Source organism: Tamandua tetradactyla, chromosome 3 (genome assembly GCF_023851605.1).
Source record: "Tamandua tetradactyla isolate mTamTet1 chromosome 3, mTamTet1.pri, whole genome shotgun sequence".
NCBI classification, from domain to species: Eukaryota; Metazoa; Chordata; class Mammalia; order Pilosa; family Myrmecophagidae; genus Tamandua; species Tamandua tetradactyla.
Genome location: NC_135329.1, coordinates 20,926,139 through 20,947,520, shown reverse-complemented (window position 1 = coordinate 20,947,520; position 21,382 = coordinate 20,926,139). Strand labels below are relative to the sequence as shown.

Genomic DNA, 21,382 nt, shown 5'->3' with positions numbered 1-21,382 from the left:
TCATCACCACATCTTTCCTCCCCAAACCTGAATTTGACCTCAGAATATCAAGTCAGCTACAACCCTGATAAATAGGTAACACCTATTTTCCAGTCCCTTTCCAAGATGCTGCCGTCACTGCTGCAGACCTGGGCTCTTCAAATTCACACTTCCCACAGGTGCCTGACTCAGTGGTTCACTTTGGGATAGCAGTTATTTGGCAGGCAGAAGGGGCTCTGTTGACTCGGATGCCATCTGCTCCAGACATTTTGTTCTCCAAACTCCTGACTGGTCCTGGTTTCCTTAGGCTTGGAGATGAGACAGAGCCTGCCCAGGTTTTCAGCCCTCCTCTGGAAATCTCAGCCACCCCCCATTTAAGATCTGAATAACGGGCCTTTAGACAGCTGCTCCTTTTGCCAAGAGGAGCAGTCGTCCCTTTAACCAGAGCTGCCCAGCTCACATGGACCCAGTGGCAACCCCATGAGTGTGGATGAGCCTTGCCTTCTGCTCTCCCATGTGGGAGCTGCCGCCGCTGTATTTACAGCATCAGGGTTAAACTTGCATGAGTTTTGCATGTAACTGTGGCTTTATTTTTGGAAGGGGGAAGGGTAGGTTTGGAATGGGGGGTAATCATGTTCCTGGGGAGAAATGTCAATCAGCGCTGCTAAGCCACAAGCTGCCCACCAGGTCGGAGGAAGGCTCAGCCGGCAGCTGAATGCTGAGGACCTGCACACAAAAGACTGCCAGGCAGAATGGCTTCTGATTCCGCCGAGCAGTGGGAAGCAGAATTGCTTCCGATTGTTCACCCTGATGGAATGACTCAGCCTGCCAGCGATTTCCCTTTCACTTTCTGCCTTTCCAAGGAATCCAAGTGCACTTACTTGAGAGCTGCGTGGGCTCCTGCTCCCAGCCCACCGGCAACCTGCTCCCCCTCAGCACCTCAGCACCCTCAGCCTCTCCTCAGACTGCCCACTCTCCCCCCACCCCCACTTCCTCCTCCATTCTCGCCTCTTTTTTTCATTCATCCATTCACTCACAGGCATATGGAGCCCTCCAGGTGTCTGCAAACCAAACATTGGGAGGTTTGCACACTGGGCTGAGATGATTAGCTCAAAGTCTCAACCCTAGCCCAGCCCCAGCCCCCGACCCTGATTTAGAGCTGCAAATGGGAGGAGCGGTCAAGGACAAGGAGTACAAACAGTGAACAGAATAAGCGATAAGGGGAAGCCGAATCAGATACGACCCAGGGGTTGTCGAGGGTCATGGGGGGAGAATCATCTTTAAGAGGGAGTCAATTAACCCTGGGCACGGGGCCCATTTAGCTCCAGAGAGACCTTTGGTGGGGAGCTGGCTGGGTGCCCACCCACCAGTCTGGTGCAGCCTGGGCTTTCACAGCCCCAGCTGGCAGAAGCCCCAAGACCGCTCTCACATCTCTGCCAGACCCAGCTGCCCTCCTGAAGGTGGAGACGTGTATCTGCACAAGTCCCCATGAACCCAGGGGAATAAAAAGTCCCACCCCAATGACCTGCTGCTCTTTTCACTTCAAGAGGTGAGGATCTAGTTCTAACATTTTTACACACCGTTTGAATTTCATGAGAACTGTGGTTTAAATGTATCCAGTCTGTACAGTTCTTACTGTAGTCAGACATTTTTATATAGGTGATTTCAGTTAAGCCTGACAACTGCCCAGTGAAGTAGGTATTGACAATACTTATCTGACATATAAGAAAATAGAGAATCTGAAATGTTCGATCTTAGGCCAGTCAACAAAACAGATCCAGCCATCTGTGCTCGCTGTTGAGTACTTAATGAGATCATGCCAGTAAAGGGCCTTTTATGGTGTCTGATGTATGGTAAATGGTGGTTTCCTCCAACAGACTCAGGATGGAGAACAGTGTCTGGCACAGTCCCTGCCCTCATGGAGTTTACCTAAAGGGCAGACAAGCAATAGGGAGGGTCCAGAAAGGGAAATGGCTTGCTGAGTGTCCCAGCACCGGAATGAGGCAGAGACAGAATTAAGAGCTCTGGCTCCATAACTTCCTGCCTGGGGTCTTTCTTTTGTGTGAACATCACACAAAAAACAGACCTTAAACATCAGGTCTGCACACCCTTGGGGCATTAGCACCCTGTAGGCAGAGAAACAGGAGGGAAGACTCTAAGGACAGTGCCGGAAACAGGGTGACCTAAGAGCCGAGGCAGCATCTTCTGCCAGGATGTGAGAGGTGGGGCAGGTGAAAGAGTGAGAACCTTCACCTTCTATATGAAAGAAAAAAGAGAAAACACCCATGTTCTCAGGGGCAGAGGGACTAATTCAGCAAGTCCTGAAACTAGAGTTAAATTAGCGTTGCTTTTTTAGCTCTTATTTAGGTGTATGCACCTGTCTTGTCTATCAACCAGATCCTTAAAACAGAGACTCTGCCTTATGTTTCTTTCTATTGGCCAAAAGCCTCAAATAGGCCTGGGAGTGAGGGAAAAGGTAAGCTCACCTCTCCCTATGGTGATCGATTGATGGATTCTATTTTTATAGTCTTGGTTTCAGTATCTACATGTTGTGAAGCTCCAGGAAAGGCACACATCCTTCCTGTGCCTTACCCTTCCTTTCTGCAAACTGAGTCAGTAATTTCTGTGCCTCCCTGTAAGCTGATTCTATCCATAATATTTATTGGCAATCTATTGTGTTCTTAACCCTGTGCTTAACCCTATGTATGAGAGGCAGGAGATTTAGACCCCATTTTTCCATTCAAGGAGGTTTAAAGATAATTGGAGAGCTAAAACTTGTAACTCTGAAAACTGAGATAATGCAAGAGCTGACCCCATGCCTGGCAGGCTGAGTGCCAAGCAAAGTGTGCATGGAATAGCAACCAGGAACCCCAAGGAGGGGCTTCCAGGGGTCGGCAGGACTTCCCTGAGCGGGGAGATAGGCGCCAAACCTGGAAAGGAGCTTTATTCTTCCTTCGGAAAGGAAGCTGAAACTTTCACTTCTAGATTCAAGTTCTTTTTGAGAGGCCTTGTCCTGCTTCATATCAGCACCCAGCGTGATCCTTGGCACATAGTCCACACCGAGGGACAATGTGAATGAATAATAGTGAGTGTGAAGCTTTCCAAGTTGCACAGATAGAACTGAACATGAGAACTGAACCGTGCAGAGGCACAGTTCCCACTGCTAAGACTAGAAGTTATTCTGGACTGGTGATGCCTGCCCAGAGAGGAGAGACCTGCAGGCAGAGCTCTGGTCCCAGCCCAGCAACCACCAGCTACCTCCAGAGGCAGGTCAGTTCTGCCACCCAGGGTGGGGGCCCACGTGGAGCCTGCAGCAGCTTCCTCTGCCTTCTGGGGCACCTGAACCCACGCGGCAATCATCTCTGAATGGAGCAGCGCTGTGAGCCCACAGGATGACTCAGTGGAATCCCATTTGTATTAGGCATCCTGAGACACACAGGCACACACACACACACACACACACATCCACCTTACATCCACCCCCTTCCATACGCGGCCCCCACCATCTGGGGAGTCAGACCTAGTTGACCCTGTGCTTTCGGTGAAAGGAAAAGGAGACTGGTTTCAGATCCAGAATTTGTGATGTGGTCTGGGCAAATGTCTTCCCTGCTCTGCGCCTCACTGTGGCCCCTGGTATTATCTGTGTAGTGAAGGAGTGTCAATGAAAGATCTCCAAGGTCTTGCCTAGCTCTGACATTATGGGATAACAGTGCTGCTTTGGGTGTTCGGGCTGCTGCAGAGTGGGCTGGACCTCTCTGCTTTGCCGAAGCCCCTTCACCCCACCCTGGCACAGCAACCCCGCCCCTACCCTGCCTCCTCAGCTGTGCCAGAGGCAGCTTCTTAAGAATATCCACAGCAGCTTCACCATTCCCACCCTGGGGTATTTTGGAAGTGGGTTGTGGGGCCCTCTGCCCCCTCTTCCTACCCTCCTTTGATATATCGGCTAATCAGTATCTCAGGTGCCACTTCTTTTGGGGCTGCAGTTTAAGAGAAGAGCCTTTAAAAAACTAGACAGCTTTCAAGACCCAAAGAAAAGAAATCTTAGAAAAAGTCTCACACATGTTGGAAAAAGCATCATATGCAAGAGGGTTTTAGCCACAAAATGAAGCATCTGAATAGGGAATGGTAAATGAAATGTGGTGGATACCACTGCACAGTAGGTAAAAGGGATAAACTAGCTCTACACATGTGGACATGAATGGACCCCAGATATGAAATGTCCATTAAAACAGGGTTGCAGGATGTTACATGCAACAGGATACGATTTATATCAAGTTTTTAAAAAGTAATACATGTAATATTCATAATGTTAAAACTATGTTTAGTAATTCAAAAATATACCCACAAAAGTGGGAACCCACAGGGAGGAAGGGGGAAAGGAGTAGGGAATGGGAATTTCAACGCTGAAATGTTGATTTCTGGCACAAATATGACAACTTCTAACAATCATCAATTCTGTATGAGTTTCTTGGGTTGTTTTCGTATTATTTCAGTAGTTTTAAGATCTATTAAAGTTCAAGAAGAAGAAAGCTGTAGAAGTGGACGCTGGGGCAGGCAAGGGCGAGGCGCTTCCCGCATCATCCATCTGGGCAGCCTTCTCCTCTGACTGCCTGGGTGGCTCGTTTCGCATTCTGGCCCCCTTTGAAGTGGGTGTAACCTCTCTCCAAGTTTTGGGAAATAGGGCGCCTGACCCCTGGAGTCTGAGGGTGGGGGCATTATTGAGGAAATAAAACATAATTTCTTTGGTTTCACTTCTTTCCCCTGCTCCCACCTTCCCAGTGTTTGAAGAAAAGCAGGGAGTCATTAAAGTTAAGTCAATAATCAGATGCCAAGCAAATGCTTCTCCCCCAGCCCCAAAGTTCATAGCTGATCCCCCAGAACAGGCTATCGTCATGTTTTTAAACTGGGACAGTAGATGGGCTTTAGGGGTCAGGAAATCCTAAGAAGTCATTGCCAAAATGGTGGGGGTTGGGGTGTATTTTCCTGAGGAGGAGGGTGATAATTCTCGTTAAGTTCTCAAGAGGTCTCAAATAACTGAAATAAATCCAGCCCTCCTGTTGTGGTTGGAAACTGAGCCCCGGGAGGGCTTGAGGGCCTGCACCAAGGAAGGGAAGAATTATTGCTCATACCCAAGTCTCTGCCTGCTCCTACCTTCAGAGGAATTCAGGGGCAAGCCCTGGCATTGAGATCTCTGCGGTCAGGCCAGGCTAGGAGTGCAGCCCAGGGATGTTTCTCAAATCAACCATCTCTTGCATTACTGAGCATCTTAGAGAACTGTGCTGGAGAATAATGAGAAATATAGTAACAATAAGTAGCCCTGGTAACTTTTAAAAATATTTTCAAACCATGTGCAGGCATGGTTACCTTCATATTACAAGTGAGGAAACTGAGGCACAGAGAGGTTAAGTCACTTACTGAAAGTCACAGTGATTTAGTGGCAGAATTGAGATTCTAAACCCATTTTCTTTCTGTTCCTCTAAAACAGGGTTTCTTAGACACCTTGGACCAGATAATTCTGTGTTGTATGGGGCTGTCGTGTGCATTGTCGGATGTTTAGCAGCATCCTTGGCCTCTACACACCAGATGCCAGTAGCCCCCTAAGTCACGATGCTCAAAAATGTCTCCAGATATCGTCAGCGTTCCCCAGGGGACAAAGTCTCCCTGACTTGAGAACCACTGCTCTAAAACATCAATCTCATTCCTACCACCGGGCCTTTACACTTGCTTTTCCTTCTGAGAGGACCACTCTACCAAAGAAACTTCATCAGGCCGGCCCCTCACCAATGCCATCTCAGAGAGGCCCGCCTGCCCCTCTCCTCCATTTAAAGTAGCAGACAGAGATACTCCCTCTCATCTCTTTGGCTTTTTTATTTCTTCCCTGCACTTCTACTCTTCCCCCTCCTGTCTCGTTCCCCACCGCTTCCTTTGCACTGTGCATAGTACTGAGCCCAGGTCAGATGCTGAATAAATATTTGTTGAATAAAGGACCAGATGAATCCCAACACCACGGACCGAGCCCGCTCAACGCTGCCCGCAAGTTCATTTGCACGGCGGTCACTGAGGACCCGCCTCGTGGGCTCTTCCGCCGCCACGTGGGTGTGGGGAGCGGGCAGCGCAGCCCCGGCTGCGGCAGGTGAGGCAGCGGGCGGGCGCCCTCCCCCGCGGGAGCCCCGTGCGGCGGCGGGACAGGCGGCCGAGCGCGGCGGGGCAGACGGGGGCGGGTCCCGGCGAGAGCTCACAGAGCCGCCGCCCCGCGGCCGCGCTCCCCTCGGTGCCGGGCCACCCGCCCGCTGTTGCCGCGACGGCTCCCTCCGCTGCGGGAAGGGACCGGAGATGGGGCGCGGGTAAAGGAGGGAAGGGAGGGAAGTTTGACGACGGGGCGGGGCTGAGGGGGTGCGGCTAGAGGCTGAACAAGCGTGAATCTGCGGGTGACCCCTCCGCACCCCACTCCAGACTCGGGGGGTGCGGGGTCCTCAACTCATCTCCGCAGGCTCGAAATCTGGATCTGCTGAGAGCAAGGGCGTCGCTCCTCCCCTTGGGAAGAGAGACGATTCTTTTGAGATCAGAGGGTGAGTAATTCTCTCTCTCACCTTCCTGAGTCCCGACGGACTCCTTTTCAACTCCACGCTTCCATCTCCATATTCCAGAAAACTACAACCGGAAGGAATCTGTCACTTTGGCCTGAGCTCTGGTTTCCTTTGGAAAGGAAGGAGTGCAGAATGGAGGGGGTAGGAGGTGGAGAGGGGGTTAGCTGAGATGTTCCGCCCCCATTTCCCACCTACTTGCTATAGGCAGTAGAAGCCGCTCGGAAGTGAGAGCTTCCAGCGAGGCCCTCCGTCCGTCTGTCCGTCCTTCCTTGCCCTGGGTGTAGCAGCCACACTCAGGGCCGATCGGTGGGGTGGGGGCGCAAGAACGAGTGAGAGGGGGAAGCGGGGGTGGGAGGTGGAGCCTGAGGGGGGAGGCGCAGGGGCTCGTGACTGGTGGGGGTGGGGGAAGCCTCTGAATTCCCTGGAGTTAAGCTCTGAGAAGTATAGCTTCCGGTGTCCTTTCCCACCAGCTGCCTTTTGGCTCTTCTTCTCTTTTCTGAGCCTTTTTCTCATTCTCTTTCCTTGTGACCTGAAATCTTCATTCCAGCTGGTTTCTTTGTAAAAATTAGTAGGACGCTGCCCAGGAGAAGGCATTATGCGATGTCCAGCTCTGTGGTTGTATGGTTCCTTTAGTTTTTCCTCTCCAGTCCTCCTTATTCCTTTCGCTTTTTAGATCTCTAAGATGGATATGATTGCTTATTTTCATCCCAAATAGGTATTCCTGGACATTGGAGCGTCCTTTCTCAGCAATAAGCGTGGCTCTTTTCCTTGACCTTACTGCAGGCAAAGACCTCAGCTCTCATGGGGTGTGTGAGAGTGGGGGCTGGACAGAGGGAAGAACTTGGGTTTGGGAACTAGGATGGATCACAGCCAAGTTTTCTCTGATGCACTCTCCAAGTTGAAAATGGAACAACTCCAGATTCTTGGAGGTGATTAGCATAGCTTCAAGTGGATCCCAGGATGACTTCAAACTACAGAGATTTCCTGTGTGTAAAGTCCCTGGGGTGGGAACGGGTTGTCCAGAGCTAAGGGACACAGCTGCACTCCAGAAGAACCAAAGGTGACCATCTTGAACCATTGCTCTCCTTTACTCCCTCGTACCATTTCCCTCCTTTCCCTCTGTGTCTTCTGGGGCCTGCCACTGTGCGTGTGCACAGCAAGTCATGCAGGCTGCTTGGTCACGCTAACAAGGGAGCTGACATCAACCTGAAGCCCTGTTGGCATCTGCCCAAAATGAGGCTATGGCTGGAGGCCACAGACCTTAGTTTCTTCTCTGGGCTTTCTCTCCCCAGATCCTGCGAACTCACTATTACCTACAGGATAGGACCCCTAATATCTCTGGGCCTCAGATGTGAAAAGGAGATTACAGTGCCCTGCAGTGTGCAGTATATAGTGCAGACACCATGGAATTTGGGCCCAGATTCAACACCTGCTTGACTTGCTTATTAATTGAATGGCAAGGGCCACGTCCGTTATCCTTTCTGAGTCTGTGCTTCATTTCCTTCCTCTGTTCCAGGAGCTGTGGATGCAGACAAAGTCTTTGCACTCTTGGGATGTATATATTGGTGGAGATACGCTCAATAAACAAATTAAAAACTAAGATTATTGCAGGTTGAAGCAAGTGTTGTGAAGAGAATAAACAGGTTGACAAAATAGTAATAGCGAGATCACTTTATCAAGAGTAACCAGAGAAAGCCCCCTTGCAGTAGCGATATTTGAGTTGAAAACTAAAGGATGAGAAGGAGCGATCTGGGTAAAGAGCTACGGCAAGAGAATTCCAGGCATAGGAAATGGCAGGTGGGAAAAGGCTTAGTGGGTTCTGTGAACCAGAAAGAGGTAAGTTTGGCTGTAATTGTGGATCTGAGCAAGAGAAGAATATCGTGAGATAAGAATGGAGCAGTGGGCAAAAATCAGAGCCTACCAGGGCTTGCAGGATACAGCAAGGAGTCTGTGTTTTACTCTGAGAACAATGTGAAGCCTTGAAGGGTTTTCATGAGGGAAGTGTGATGACCTTGACACTTCAGATGCTAATGGGGAAAGACAGGTTTAGGGGCTGTTGCAAGGTCTGGGTGAGAGGAGATGGTGGTGGAGTGAAAGAGCAGCAATCAGATTCACTTAGCCTAGTCTGCCTGACGGTTATACTCCACCGATGTTATAGGCTTCTTGAGGGCCACACCCATGTCTTATCCTTTTTTTTTTTTTTTTTTTTTTTTTTTTTTTTTTTTTTTTTACATTTTTCTTGTTTTATTGTATTTTGTTTCTCCGTTTTTGTTACATGGGCTGGGGCCGGGAATCGAACCGAGGTCCTCCGGCATAGCAGGCAAGCACTTTGCCCGCTGAGCCACCGCGGCCCGCCCAGTCTTATCCTTTTTTATACACATCTGTGGAGCATGCTGTGTAAAGCATGTGGTGTGCCAAGCCCTTATCATATGTACTTCTGCTAGTATGTTTCATTCTCATATCCATCCTGTGAGCCTTCAAAGAGGTTAATTTTTAGATCCAAATATGTTGATGCTATAGCCAGTGTTCTTATCTCTACAACACAGCATATATAGATGCTCATAGATGTGTCTTGGAAGGGCAAAAAACAACTAGCCAGCTGCTCAACTATGTAATATGCAGCGTGCTGGGGAGTTTTGGGGCCACAAATAGCTTCCCTACACATGGACAGCAGTGGAATTCTTGTCTCCGAGGACCAAGAGTCCTCAGCTAAGCAAGAGATGGATAATCTGGGGGATGACAAAGCACGTTTTGCCATCATCAACCATTAGATTAACAAGGAACTCCGTGTTCCTAAGTAGGGCCCCAGGAGAATGGGATGCAGCAAACGTGCATTTGGAAAGAAGTTCTGGAAAATGAGGTGTGGGCATTGAGGATAGCATAGGTACAATATATCTGGAAAGGACAATAATGATAATATAAATGATAGATACCAATGCTAATGTCTACAATTTAATGAGTTCCTAAGATGTACCAGGCATCCATTAAGCATACTAGAGCTGGTATATTTAGGTAGCTTATAGTGGTATCTCCTATACTTTTCATAACAGTCCTGTGACATAGATTTTATTGTGTTTCTTTGATCCTAAAAGGCCACCAAGTTAATAAAAGCTATTTGCATTAAAAAATACATCAAAGCTACACAGTGATGTTTTGTGGTGTTTTTACTAATGGAACATAAAACATATTTATTCATAGCATTACCACTTTATCCTTCAGGATAATAATGCAGGTTAGAATCCAAGTGTTCCTATCCAGAGTGGAAAGAATCTTCTGACTCCCCCTAGGCTGTGCAAATGCAGTTCTCAATAACCCACCTGGGACTGCTGAGACTCTTTAGGGTTGACACAATAATTTAGAGTAGAATAAAGAGTACAGGGTTCCTTCTGCATTTCCTACTTTATTAAATTTGTAGTTCTTTCCCCCTTAATTGCATCATTTCTCTTTTGACTCGATGAGAAATAATCTTCAGAACATATGACAATCATACCACTTTTCTGCCTTTGAAAATGTAGTGATCTGTGCTTAGAGAGGTGCCTAAATCTGCACATGTGCAGGCAGTGACAACCCAGTTTATTACTCAGGCTCATTTCTGGCAAGATGGTTGCTATTGCTTTAAGCATAAGATCGGATTCTGTTAATTTTTTTTTTTTGGTTTTATTTGTGTCTGAGAATTTTGTTGGAAAATAAAATTGGCCTCAGATGTTATAGCTGGTATGGGGTATAACTGGGAACCCAAACCAAGTCTGTCCTGTACTTCTCGACTTTGAAGGATATGGTTATTTCCTCCCTCCCTCTGTCTTTAAATTTTTTTATTTTTATTAGAGCTGTTGTAGGTTTACAGAAAAATCATGCAGAAAGTACAGAGTTTCCATATACCCCCCCACCCCAATGCACAGTTTTCACAATTTTTTAACATTTTGCATCGGTGTGGTAACTTTGTTACAATTGAAGAAAACAGTATTAAAGTTATATTATTAACTACAATCCATAATTTATGAAAGGTTTCATTCTTTGTGGTGTACAGCTCTAGTCTACTAACATATGTACAACCTAAAATTAATCATTTTAGCCACTTGCAGGTATACAGCTCAGTGGTGTTAAATGCATTCCCAATATTGTGCTGCCATCACCATTACCAAAACTTTTCCATCACTCTAGACAGAAGCTCTGTACCAATTGAGTATTAAATTCCCATCCTCCATCCCAGCTCCTAGTAACCTGTGCTCTACTTTATGACTCTATGAATCCACATATCCTGATTATGTCATATTAGTGAGATTAAACAATATTTGTCCTTTTGTATCTGGCTTATTTCACTCAACGTGATATCTTCAGGGTTCATCTATGCTGCCACACATATCAGAACGTCATTCCTTTTTTTGGCCAAATACTACTCTGTTGTATGTATACACCCCATTTTGTTAACCCATTCTTCTGTTGATGGACATTTGGGTTCCTTCGACCTCTTGACATTTGTGAATAATGCCACGATAAACATTGGTGTGCAAATAGGTGTTCGAGTCCCTGCTTTTAATTCTTCTGGATATATACTTAGAGTGGGATCGACAAGTCATATGGTCATTCTATATTTAACTTACTGAAGAACCACTGGACTGTTTTCCACACCAGCTGCAACATTTTACATCCTACCAGCAATGTACAAAGGTTCCTATTTCTCCACTTCCTCTCCAAAACTTAATTTCCTTTTTGTTTTTAATAGTAGCCATTCTAGTGAGTATTAAGTGATATGTCAATGTGGTTTTTATTTGCATTTCCCCAAAGGCTAATGATATTGAGCATCTTTTCATGTTCTCATTAGCCATTTGTGTATCTTCTTTGGAGAAATGTCTATTCAAGTCCTTTGCCCTTTTTAAAAATTAGGTTGCTTGTCTTGTTGAGTTGTAGGAGTCCTTTGGATATTAAACCCTTACAGAATATATGTTTTTCTAATATTTTTCCCCATTTTCTAGGTTGTCTTTTTACTTTTTGGATAATATCCTTTGTTACACCAAAGTTTTACATTTTGGTGCATCCCATTTATCTTTTTATTTTTCCTTTTGTCGTTCATGCTATTGGTGTGATGTCTAAGAAACCACTGCCTAGTAAATGTCCTGAAGACATTTTCCTCTGTTTTCTTCTAGGAGTTTTGTAGTTTTGGTTCTTATATTTAGATCTTTGATCCATGTTGAGTTTATTTTTGTATGTGGTGTGAGGTAGGGGTCTGCATTATTCCTTTGTATGTGGGTATCCAGTTTTCCTAGTACCATTTGTTGAAGAGACTATTTTTCCCCATTGACTGGGCTTGGTACCTTGTAAGAAAAAAATCGGTTGACCATAAGAGAGTTTCTGAACTCTCAGTTCAATTCCATTGGCTCTTATGCCAGTACTACACTGTTTTGATTACTGTAGCTTTGTAATAAATTTTAAAATTAGGCAGTGTCAGTCCTCCAAATTTTTCTTTTCAAGATGATTTTGGCTATTCAGGACCCCTTATCCTTCTATATGAATTTGATTATTGTTTTTTTCATTTCAGCAAAGAAGGGCTGTTAGAATTGTGATTGGGATAGTGTTGAATCTATAAATAATTTTGAGTAGAATTGACATCTTAATAATATTTAGTCTTCTAATACATGAACATGGAATGTCCTTTCATTTATGTAGGTCTTTTTAAAATTTCTTTCAGCAGTGTTTTATAGTTGTCCATGCAAGTCCTTTACATCTTTGGCTAAATTTATTACTAGAAATTTTATTCTTTTAGTTACCATTTAAATGGAACTTTTATCTTGATTTTCTCTTCAGATTGTTCATGACTATTATATAGAAACATAATAAATTTTTGCATCTTGATTTAGCACCTTGCCCTTTAAATTCATTTATAGTTCTAATAGCTTTATTGTGGATTTTCTAAACATTGGAACATGTCATCTGCAAATAGGGAAAGTTTTGCTTCTTCTTTTCCAAAATGGATGCCTTTTCTTTCTTTTCCTTGTCTAATTGCTCCGGCTCCTCTTTCTTTCTGGAACCCTGTCTAATCAAGCCTTTATTCTTATCACTCACCCAGACTACTCTCATCAAGGTCACCTGTAACCACTCTATGGCCAAACTCATTAACCAATTCTCAGTCATCACCATACTTACATACCAGCAGCATTTGACACCATCCTTATGAAACAATTTCTTTACTTGGATTTCTTAGTTCTCCTATATCACTGTCCAAGCCTTCTCAGTTTGTTTTGCTCAGTTCTCATCACCTTTCTGAACCCCTGATGTTCGAGTGCCCCATGAACTTACCTACAAACGTCTTCTCTTGAGTTCTTACATTCACTCCTGTAGTGACATCATCTATAGTTAACCACTTTTGCATGTAAATCTACAACCCTGACCACTCCGCTGACATCATTCTGCCTGATCTCCATCTCTCCTGGGATGTATAATAGGCGTTGAAAACTTAATATGTCTTAAACCAAATTCCTTTGCTCCACACCCACCCACCTACTCCAAACTGACTCCTTTGGTGGTCTTTTGAATCACAACAATAGCAACTTTCTTTTTCTAGTTGCTCAGTCAAAAACAATGGCATCCATTTTAACTCCTCACTTTCTCAATCCATACAGGCAATCCTGTAGTGAATCCTTACAGCTCTCCTTTAGAAATACATCCACAGTTACCACCCCAGCCCAGCCGTGTTAGTCACTCAACCAACATAACTGGCCCACCTACTCTGCCCCTCAACACTCCCTGTCATCTGGCCTCTGCTTTCTCTCTCACTTCTCCTTCTCCCACACCCTCCTGCTAACTGTCCTCCAGCAAGACTGGTCTGCTTGCTACTCTCACATAGGTCAGTCACCCGCCACCGCAGGGACTCAGGCCTTTGCACTTGGGGCTTCTTCTGGTAAATGCTGTCTTCCCAGATTTCTGCATGGCTTGCTCCCTCCTTTTCTTTAGGTCTCCTTACATGATACCTTAATAGAGGGGCCACCTTTGACCACCTTATATAAAATAACTACCTCCCTAAACTCTATCCATCTTACTCTACTTTATTTCACCCATAGCACAAGTACCACTTCATATAGTACACACTTGTTTATCACCTGTCGTCACTACACAATATGTAAGCTCCATAAGAGCAGGGACTATAATTGTTTTGTTCACTGGTGCACCAATTGTTTAGAATAGAGTCTTGCTTAAAGTAGGTGCTCAGTGAATGTTTGTTGAGTTAGTGCAGAGAGGAAGAATGAATGCAGGGCCTGATAGTGAGACAGGGCTAGGCTTGTGACATGTATCTCTGCACTACTTGGTTCTAGCAGTCTAAATACTCCTTCAGTCATCATTGAGGGCTGTGCAGTGATGGCCCCTTCCCAGGCTGACTTCTGCCTTCTGTCTCCTTCCAGGTCTACTGTCTCCCTGACTCGATGAGGATTTTGCTATGACCGCAGTCCCCTTGTGGAGCCAGGACTGCCCCTCACTGCTCCAGCCACGCCAGGCCCCCTCCCTGCCTTACCCATCCTTGACGCCCAGTCACCATGGGCAGCGTCAGCAGCCTCATCTCTGGCCATAGCTTCCACAGCAAGCACTGCCGGGCCTCCCAGTACAAGCTGCGCAAGTCCTCACACCTCAAGAAGCTCAATCGGTACTCAGACGGACTGCTGAGGTTTGGCTTTTCCCAAGACTCAGGTCATGGCAAGTCTAGCTCCAAAATGGGCAAGAGTGAAGACTTCTTCTACATCAAGGTCAGCCAGAAGGCCCGGGGCTCCCACCATCCAGACTACACTGCCCTGTCCAGTGGGGACATAGGAGGCCAGGCTGGGGTGGACTTTGGCTCGTCCACCCCACCCAAGCTCATGCCCTTCTCCAATCAGCTAGAAATGGTGAGCAGGGGTCCCTGGTAAGGGTGAGCAGGGTTGGAAAGGCAGGAGAGAGTGAAATGGGGGTAGAGAGCATGGCTGGGCTGGTCTAAACACTTAAATCCCCCAAAGAGGCAAGAGCAGTGATGGTGATGGCAGATCACAGACAGCAGAGGTCGGACAAGAGAGTGACTGCATCAGGCAGGCACTGAACTGGAAGTCCAATGTCAGCCTTTGAGCGCAGAGCAAAGGAAAATGAAAGCTAAAAGCTTCCTGAGCTTCACTAGGATGTAACTCTGATTGTCAAGGTAGGAAAAAGCATCATTTTCAAACACATGAGAAGGAGAGGGAGTTCTGTGTCATCTATCAGAGCAGATGGAGAGTACATTTGGGGAGAATGGGCTGCTTCTCTCTCTAACAGAATCTTCCCTCCACTTGGATCTGGGGCCTTAGGTAGTGAGTGCTGTGTGCGCCTAATTTAAGCCTGCCAGAAGCATCTGAGGCAGGATAAGACACGAGTTTCCTATCAACATTACTTTAGCAGGGATGGGGGCAAAGGTGTCTTAGATACTCAGAAATCAAGGCCTCATACCAACTTCAGGACTCTTGAGTCCCATCAGGAGACAAGTGAAAACCATTTTCCTGTTGAATTCCAGCCCCTATCTCTCACGGGAGTGACTTCATGGCTTTGCTATGCTAGGAAAATGGCCCCTGATGTTGGGGTAGAGCTTTAACCTTTGCAGAATAAAGTGCTTTGTAAACTGCAAAGTGCTCTGCCAATGAAAATCACAACTTCTTATTTTGTTACTTGAAGCCACCCTCCCAGTGCGGTGAGGAGCCCAGGGTCAGTGTTCTGGTCCCAGCTTAATGAAAGAGGCAGTGAGGACAAAGGCAGCTGACACCAGGGCGTCATGCCCTGACCCTGCACTGCGCTGAGACCCAGAGCTGGCATCCACGCCCGGGATCTCAGCCAGTGAACCCAGAAATGATGCTTGTCTCAGCACAGCTGGGACAAGCCAGCGACCAGTTGGTATTTCCTAGAACAATGTGCCTCGGAGATCAGTGAGGACCTTCCCCCAGGTGTAAGGGGCTTTGCTCCTTCTTAGAAAGAAGTACCAGGCTAGGCTGTGACAGCTCTTGATCAAGGAGGCCCAAGAGGCTAGCATGGGCTCAGGTTTGGCTCAGAGAGACCAGCACGCCAGCCCAGCACCCAAGGGACCTTGCTGTGTGGGGAGGGAGACATGGGATGAGTGTTGAAGGGAGACACTGAGGTCAAGATGATTCCTTTCTCCCCACCCCCAACCCAGGGCTCGGAGAAGGGGGCAGTAAGGCCCACGGCCTTCAAGCCCGTGCTGCCGCGGTCAGGAGCCATCCTCCACTCCTCCCCCGACAGCGCCAGCCACCAGCTGCACCCCATCCCTCCAGAGAAGCCCAAGGAGCAGGAGCTGAAGCCCAGCCTGTGCTCCGGGGCGCTGTCTGACTCCGGCCGCAACTCCATGTCCAGCCTGCCCACACACAGCACCAGCAGTAGCTACCAGCTAGACCCGCTGGTCACGCCCGTGGGGCCCGCCAGCCGTTTCGGGGGCTCGGCCCACAACATCACCCAGGGCATCGTCCTCCAGGACAGCAACATGATGAGCCTGAAGGCTCTGTCCTTCTCGGATGGGGGTAGCAAGCTGGCCCACCCGGGCAAGGTAGACAAGGGCCCTGCCTGTGTCCGCTCCCCCATCTCCACGGACGAGTGCAGCATCCAGGAGCTTGAACAGAAGCTGCTGGAGAGGGAGTGCAAGCTGCAGAAGCTCCAGCGCAGCTTCGAGGAGAAGGAGCTGGCTTCCAGCCAGGTCTATGAGGAGCGGCAGAGGCGCTGCAAGGAGGAGCTGGAGGGCCTGGAGCAGAAGTGCAGGTTGAAGCAGGCTTCACAGAAGAGCCAGCGTGCCCAGCAGGTGCTGCACCTTCAGGTGCTCCAGCTCCAGCAGGAGAAGCGGCAGCTGCGGCAGGAGCTTGAGAGCCTCATGAAGGAGCAGGACCTCCTGGAGACCAAGCTGAGATCCTATGAGAAGGAGAAGACCAACTTTGCACCCGCTCTGGAGGAGACCCAGTGGGAGGTGAGACCTGCACGGTGGCGGTGGGTTTGGGACCAGGCTCCCCTCCTCTTCTGCGGAGTTCTGGACAATAGTGTGGGGACACAAATGCTCAGGTCAGCTGGTCTAGAGAGCCAGCTTTTGACCCAAAGAAAGGGCTTCCTGGCAAACCATGCTAGGGGAAGCTTTTAGTCTTGAAGTCCTTCTGGGGCTTCCGACTCTTGCCCCTATCGTCACCCTCAGTGGCCTCCAGAATTGAATTTACCAGCCCAGCCATTTGCAGAAGCTGAAAGTGCCAGAGCCGAGGCCTAGCCAGGGTTCTCACTTCATCTGCTTACAGGAGGCTCAAAAGCCAGGTCTGAGCTCATTCAGGTCCAAAAGCCCAAGAGAGAGGATGGAATTTCTTGCTTTTCAAGAAGTGGTCCCACCCACTAGCAAGAGTGACCTCATTAATGGCAGTTCTCAGTTTCAGAATTGTTCACTTCTTGCAGAAATGTTAGTGGAAACTTCTAGCTGATGGGCCCAGATGGAAACATGGGAGATAAAGGTCTCTCTCTCTCTCTCTCTCTCTCTCACACACACACACACACACACACACACACACACACTCACAAACACACATGTATACACAGAGACACTCCTAGAAATGAGGCATCTTGACCAGGCGTTCCTGAAGAACCAGTGTAACCCCCGTTCCCTGCCAGCTGGGAAGGAGCTTTTCTCACTTTGAGGACCATTGGGGTGTGTGGAAGGAAAAGTAGGAGCATGTGGCAGCTCTGTCACGGACCCCAACCTGAGACCCCTACCCTGGGAAGCGACTGAGAGGGTCATGTGTCCAGCCCTGTTTAAACCAGCACCACCACCCTCTCACCCCACCCCGCCCCAACTGTGCATCTGCCCTCAGCAGCACACACGTGTTTGTGCTGGTGCTGCCTGGACCTGTCCGGGGAATAAGGGGGATATGTGTTCATAGGATAGAGGAGAGAAAAATTGTTTGTATGGAAGAAATGGATAGAGGAATAGACTGGTGAGGAAGGGAGAGTCATGTTCTGTTTTGCCAGGTTTCCCAAAGAGGAAAGTACATTGGCTGTTGGTAGTGCTTTCCTTTTGCTCATTGATGATGGCACAGCTGACCCTGCTGTTATTTCTCAGCCAGGTCTCAGGGACATTTGGGAACATCTGATGTTAGGCATCCATCCTTCTTTGTCCATTCTGAAAATAAGATGTATATTGATCTGACCTTATCCCCAGGTTGTCCAGTCTGCCAATATAATAATAATAATAATAATGATAATAATAATAAAATAATTTATGATGATACGTAAATATGTATTATAAGCACATCTGTAATAATATTAAATGATAATTTATTTGGTGTTTATTAAATGCCAAGCCCTGGATTCTCTAATCAAATTCTTAAAACAACCCTATGAGAAGGTTAGCTACTAATCCTCAATTTATAGCTAAGGAAACTGAGGCCCAGAGAGGTTATAACATCAAATAGTTAGGTAGGTGACTTGCCCAAGGTCACCACATATTGAGTATCAAGACTCAGGATTTAATCCCAACACTTTGGCCTCCTCATTACACCATACTGCCAACATGCAAATGTATTCGAGATCTTATCTCCTAAGTGGCAGAACCCGGATTCAAACTCAGGACTCTCCTTTAGAGCCCCTGCCTCCACCATGACTCCATACTGCTCTCTACTTGAAATGAATACAGACTTGGACTTGGAAAAGCATTCTCAGTGTCCCAGCTAAGCATCTAGGATAGGATTGGCTCTTCTCTAGGATTGGGCAGTGTTCCACTGGCAGTTTATGAGAGCAAGACAGAATTTCTAATATGAGAGGAAACGTGAGGGAATGTTAAGGTAGCTTCCAGTTGTGTTCCATGAGTCCACTCTGGAGAGGCCCTGTCCCTGACCTTCCTTCTGGCCAGCTTCACCACGTGACAGCACTCTCGAGACACAGACGGCCAGACTCGTGTTGGTTTTGTGCCACCCATGACCCCAGATAGCCAAGACGTCAGAGAACCTGAGTCTGACTCAGTGCTTTGGTTTTCATCATTTCTCTTTGCCAAATTCTGATGAAGAGTAGGACTAGATATGGTGGAGGAGTGGGGACAAATACGGTAATACTCTTTGGTCAGCTATTTACTAGGCACTGCCTCCGAGGCAGGCATCGGGCCAGTCACCAGGAATACAATGGTGAGTACTTGAATATAGTCTTTACCCCAGTGGGGAGGAGAGAAGAGAGCTGGGTATGTGGAGTGGTGAAGTCAGAGGGCTTGGGCATAAATATGGGTGATAGAAATGGAGACAGATGCAGAAACAGCACCACTGGATGGTGACGCTACAAGCAGTGGGACCATTTCACCCGCGCTCGTAGAGACATGTGCAGTTCTAGTTTTGGATGCAGGTTGAGATTTAGACTCTGAATTGGAGATGAGGCAGGCCTGCGGATGGACCAAGCTGGATGCGGAATGAAGGGAATCTTAGAGAGGTGTTTGACCTTCACGTGTCTTCCAGACCCCGTGTTCAGTTCTCTTGGGCAGCTCAAGTGTCACTCACCCTGTGATGTGGTCACTCATCTCTTGGCCTTCTCCCTTTTGGCAGGTGTGCCAGAAGTCAGGCGAGATCTCTCTCCTGAAGCAGCAGCTGAAAGAGTCCCAGACAGAGGTCAATGCCAAGGCCAGTGAGATCCTCAGTCTGAAGGCCCAGCTGAAGGACACGCGGGGCAGGCTGGAAGGCATGGAGCTGAAGACGCAGGACCTGGAGAGCGCGCTGCGCACCAAGGGGCTGGAGCTGGAGGTCTGCGAGAACGAGCTGCAGCGCAAGAAGAACGAGGCAGAGCTCCTGCGAGAGAAGGTGAACCTGCTGGAGCAGGAGCTGCTGGAGCTGCGGGCCCAGGCCGCCCTGCAGCGGGACGGGGCATCCCTGGGGCCAGGGCTGGGGGCTGGGCCCGGGCCCACCTTCTCCGAGGACATCCCTGCCCTGCAGCGGGAGCTGGAGCGGCTGCGGGCTGAGCTGAGGGAGGAGCGGCAGGGGCACGACCAGATGTCGTCCGGCTTCCAGCACGAGCGGCTGGTGTGGAAGGAGGAGAAGGAGAAGGTGATCCAGTACCAGAAGCAGCTACAGCAGAGCTACCTGGCCATGTACCAGCGGAACCAGCGCCTGGAGAAGGCCCTGCAGCAGCTGGCCCGTGGGGAGGGTGCGGGGGAGCCCCTCGAGATCGACCTGCAAGGAGCTGACATCCCCTACGAGGACATCATAGCCACGGAGATCTGAGGGGCCACCAGGAGGAGGAAGGGCCGTGGACCTGGCATTGGGAGGCACTGGGGGCTTGATCGGGGCGGCCAGTCCTTCCTGCCCACTCCCCACCCCCTGCTCTGAAAGAAGCAACCCTGGGGCACAGAACTTTTGAGCGCCTCCAGTGAGGGGGAAGGACGTGAAATGACCTTTTGCCCCCTTTCCAAGGTCCCAAGGCTCACCAACCCCGAAATCCACAGCGGGCAAGGGCTCTGACCCCCCTGGCTTTTCCCAAGAGTGGGGCCCAGGGATCACCATACTTTGCTTAAGGCGCTTGGGGGAGCTGGTGTGAGCTGTTTGAAATAGAGATGCCCGCCCATGGGGCAGGGGTGGGCTCCCATGAAGGCTGGGTGGCCACCCCAAGGACAGAAGCTCCCTCCTGCCTCTCTTCCCAACACCTCTTTTCTCTCCGGGTCAGGTTGGGATGGCTTGGGAACAGAAGGAAACCATTCCTGAGCGGAAGCCTTGGAATCTGACCCCATTGTAACCCCATTGTCCTCGGGCTACAGAGATGTAGGGGCTGGAGTGGGACCTGGAGAGCCTGGCTCAGCAACATCAGAGCTACCCCATCCCAGCAAGCCACGAAAGGAGGGGAAAGGGGTGACAGCCCAGGAGCAGCGGCCCTGGGCAAGCAGAAAGGAGGTCACAGGGAGAAGCTGAGGCATGAGGGCAATGCAGGAGTGGCCAGACTCTGGGTCCCGCTCCTGCCTGCAGGGCCTGCCTAACTGGAGCTGAGCAGCCTGAGGACAGCTGGTGGCTTTTGGCCTTAGTAGCCACATGTCCTAAAGCAATAGACACTGCAGCCTGGAACGGGTGCTGGGAAGATTGAAAGCACCAAGGCACAGGCACTGTGTGGCTTTTTCCATTGTCCCAAGGAGAGCCTCCTGATGACTTCTCTTGGGCTAGAGAGAGATTTCCCTGCCCTGTTCAAAGTTAGTCAGCGGTGACTGTTGTTTTTCCTTCCCAAGAATCAGGTCCCTGCTTGCCTCCCAGGGTCACCGCACTCACCAGGGTGGTGCAGGGAGGGCCCTTTGTCTGCGGCCCGGTTCAGCAGCGCGCCTGTCCCCCTGGGCCGGCTGCGGCAGAGCCAGAACGTCTGCACTGCTGAGGTCAAACAAGAGTCTTTGCAGGCCAGGAGGGGTCCCAGAATCCCGATGGCTCAGCACCCCAGGAGGGAGCATGAGGGGCTCCCCAGCACAGCCTTTACAGTTTCGGGGCAAGGAACTGTAAAGAACCCATAGAGCTGAGGCTTTTCTCCGGGCCAGCTTGTGCCTGGGAGAGGCTGGGCTTTCTCTCCCGGGGATGTGCAGAGCTGGGGGAGGACACAGAAGGTAAAGTTTCTCGGTTGCTTGGTTCCAGGAACTTTTCTTCTTTCTTGTCTTTTCAGAAGCAAGCCAGATCTAGCAGGCAGCCAGCCTGTTCCATGTTCTATTTTTGACTCTAGCCACAGCTGCTGTTCTTAAGACAGCCAGCCCTCGCCTGGCTCCCTGCGCCTCATGTCTGGCTGCCTGAGGGGCTTGTTGAGGTAGGAGGGCTGAGGGAGGGAGCGTCTGTATGCTTAACTGTCCGAGACCAGGC

The 21,382-nt window shown here is 48.9% G+C and overlaps 1 protein-coding gene across 1 annotated transcript in view; it reads left to right on the top strand.

Annotated features, from left to right (window-relative positions):
- Positions 1–20,872, top strand: part of LZTS1 (leucine zipper tumor suppressor 1) — a 55,037-nt gene extending 34,165 nt beyond the window's left edge. Inside the window, exons 2-4 of the mRNA XM_077152689.1 lie at positions 13,961–14,437; positions 15,721–16,518; positions 19,112–20,872. Coding sequence (XP_077008804.1) covers positions 14,093–14,437; positions 15,721–16,518; positions 19,112–19,783 — 1,815 coding nt within the window. The 5' untranslated portion in view covers positions 13,961–14,092 and the 3' untranslated portion in view covers positions 19,784–20,872. The remainder of the gene's footprint in view (positions 1–13,960; positions 14,438–15,720; positions 16,519–19,111) is intronic.
- The last annotated feature ends 510 nt before the right edge of the window (positions 20,873–21,382 follow it).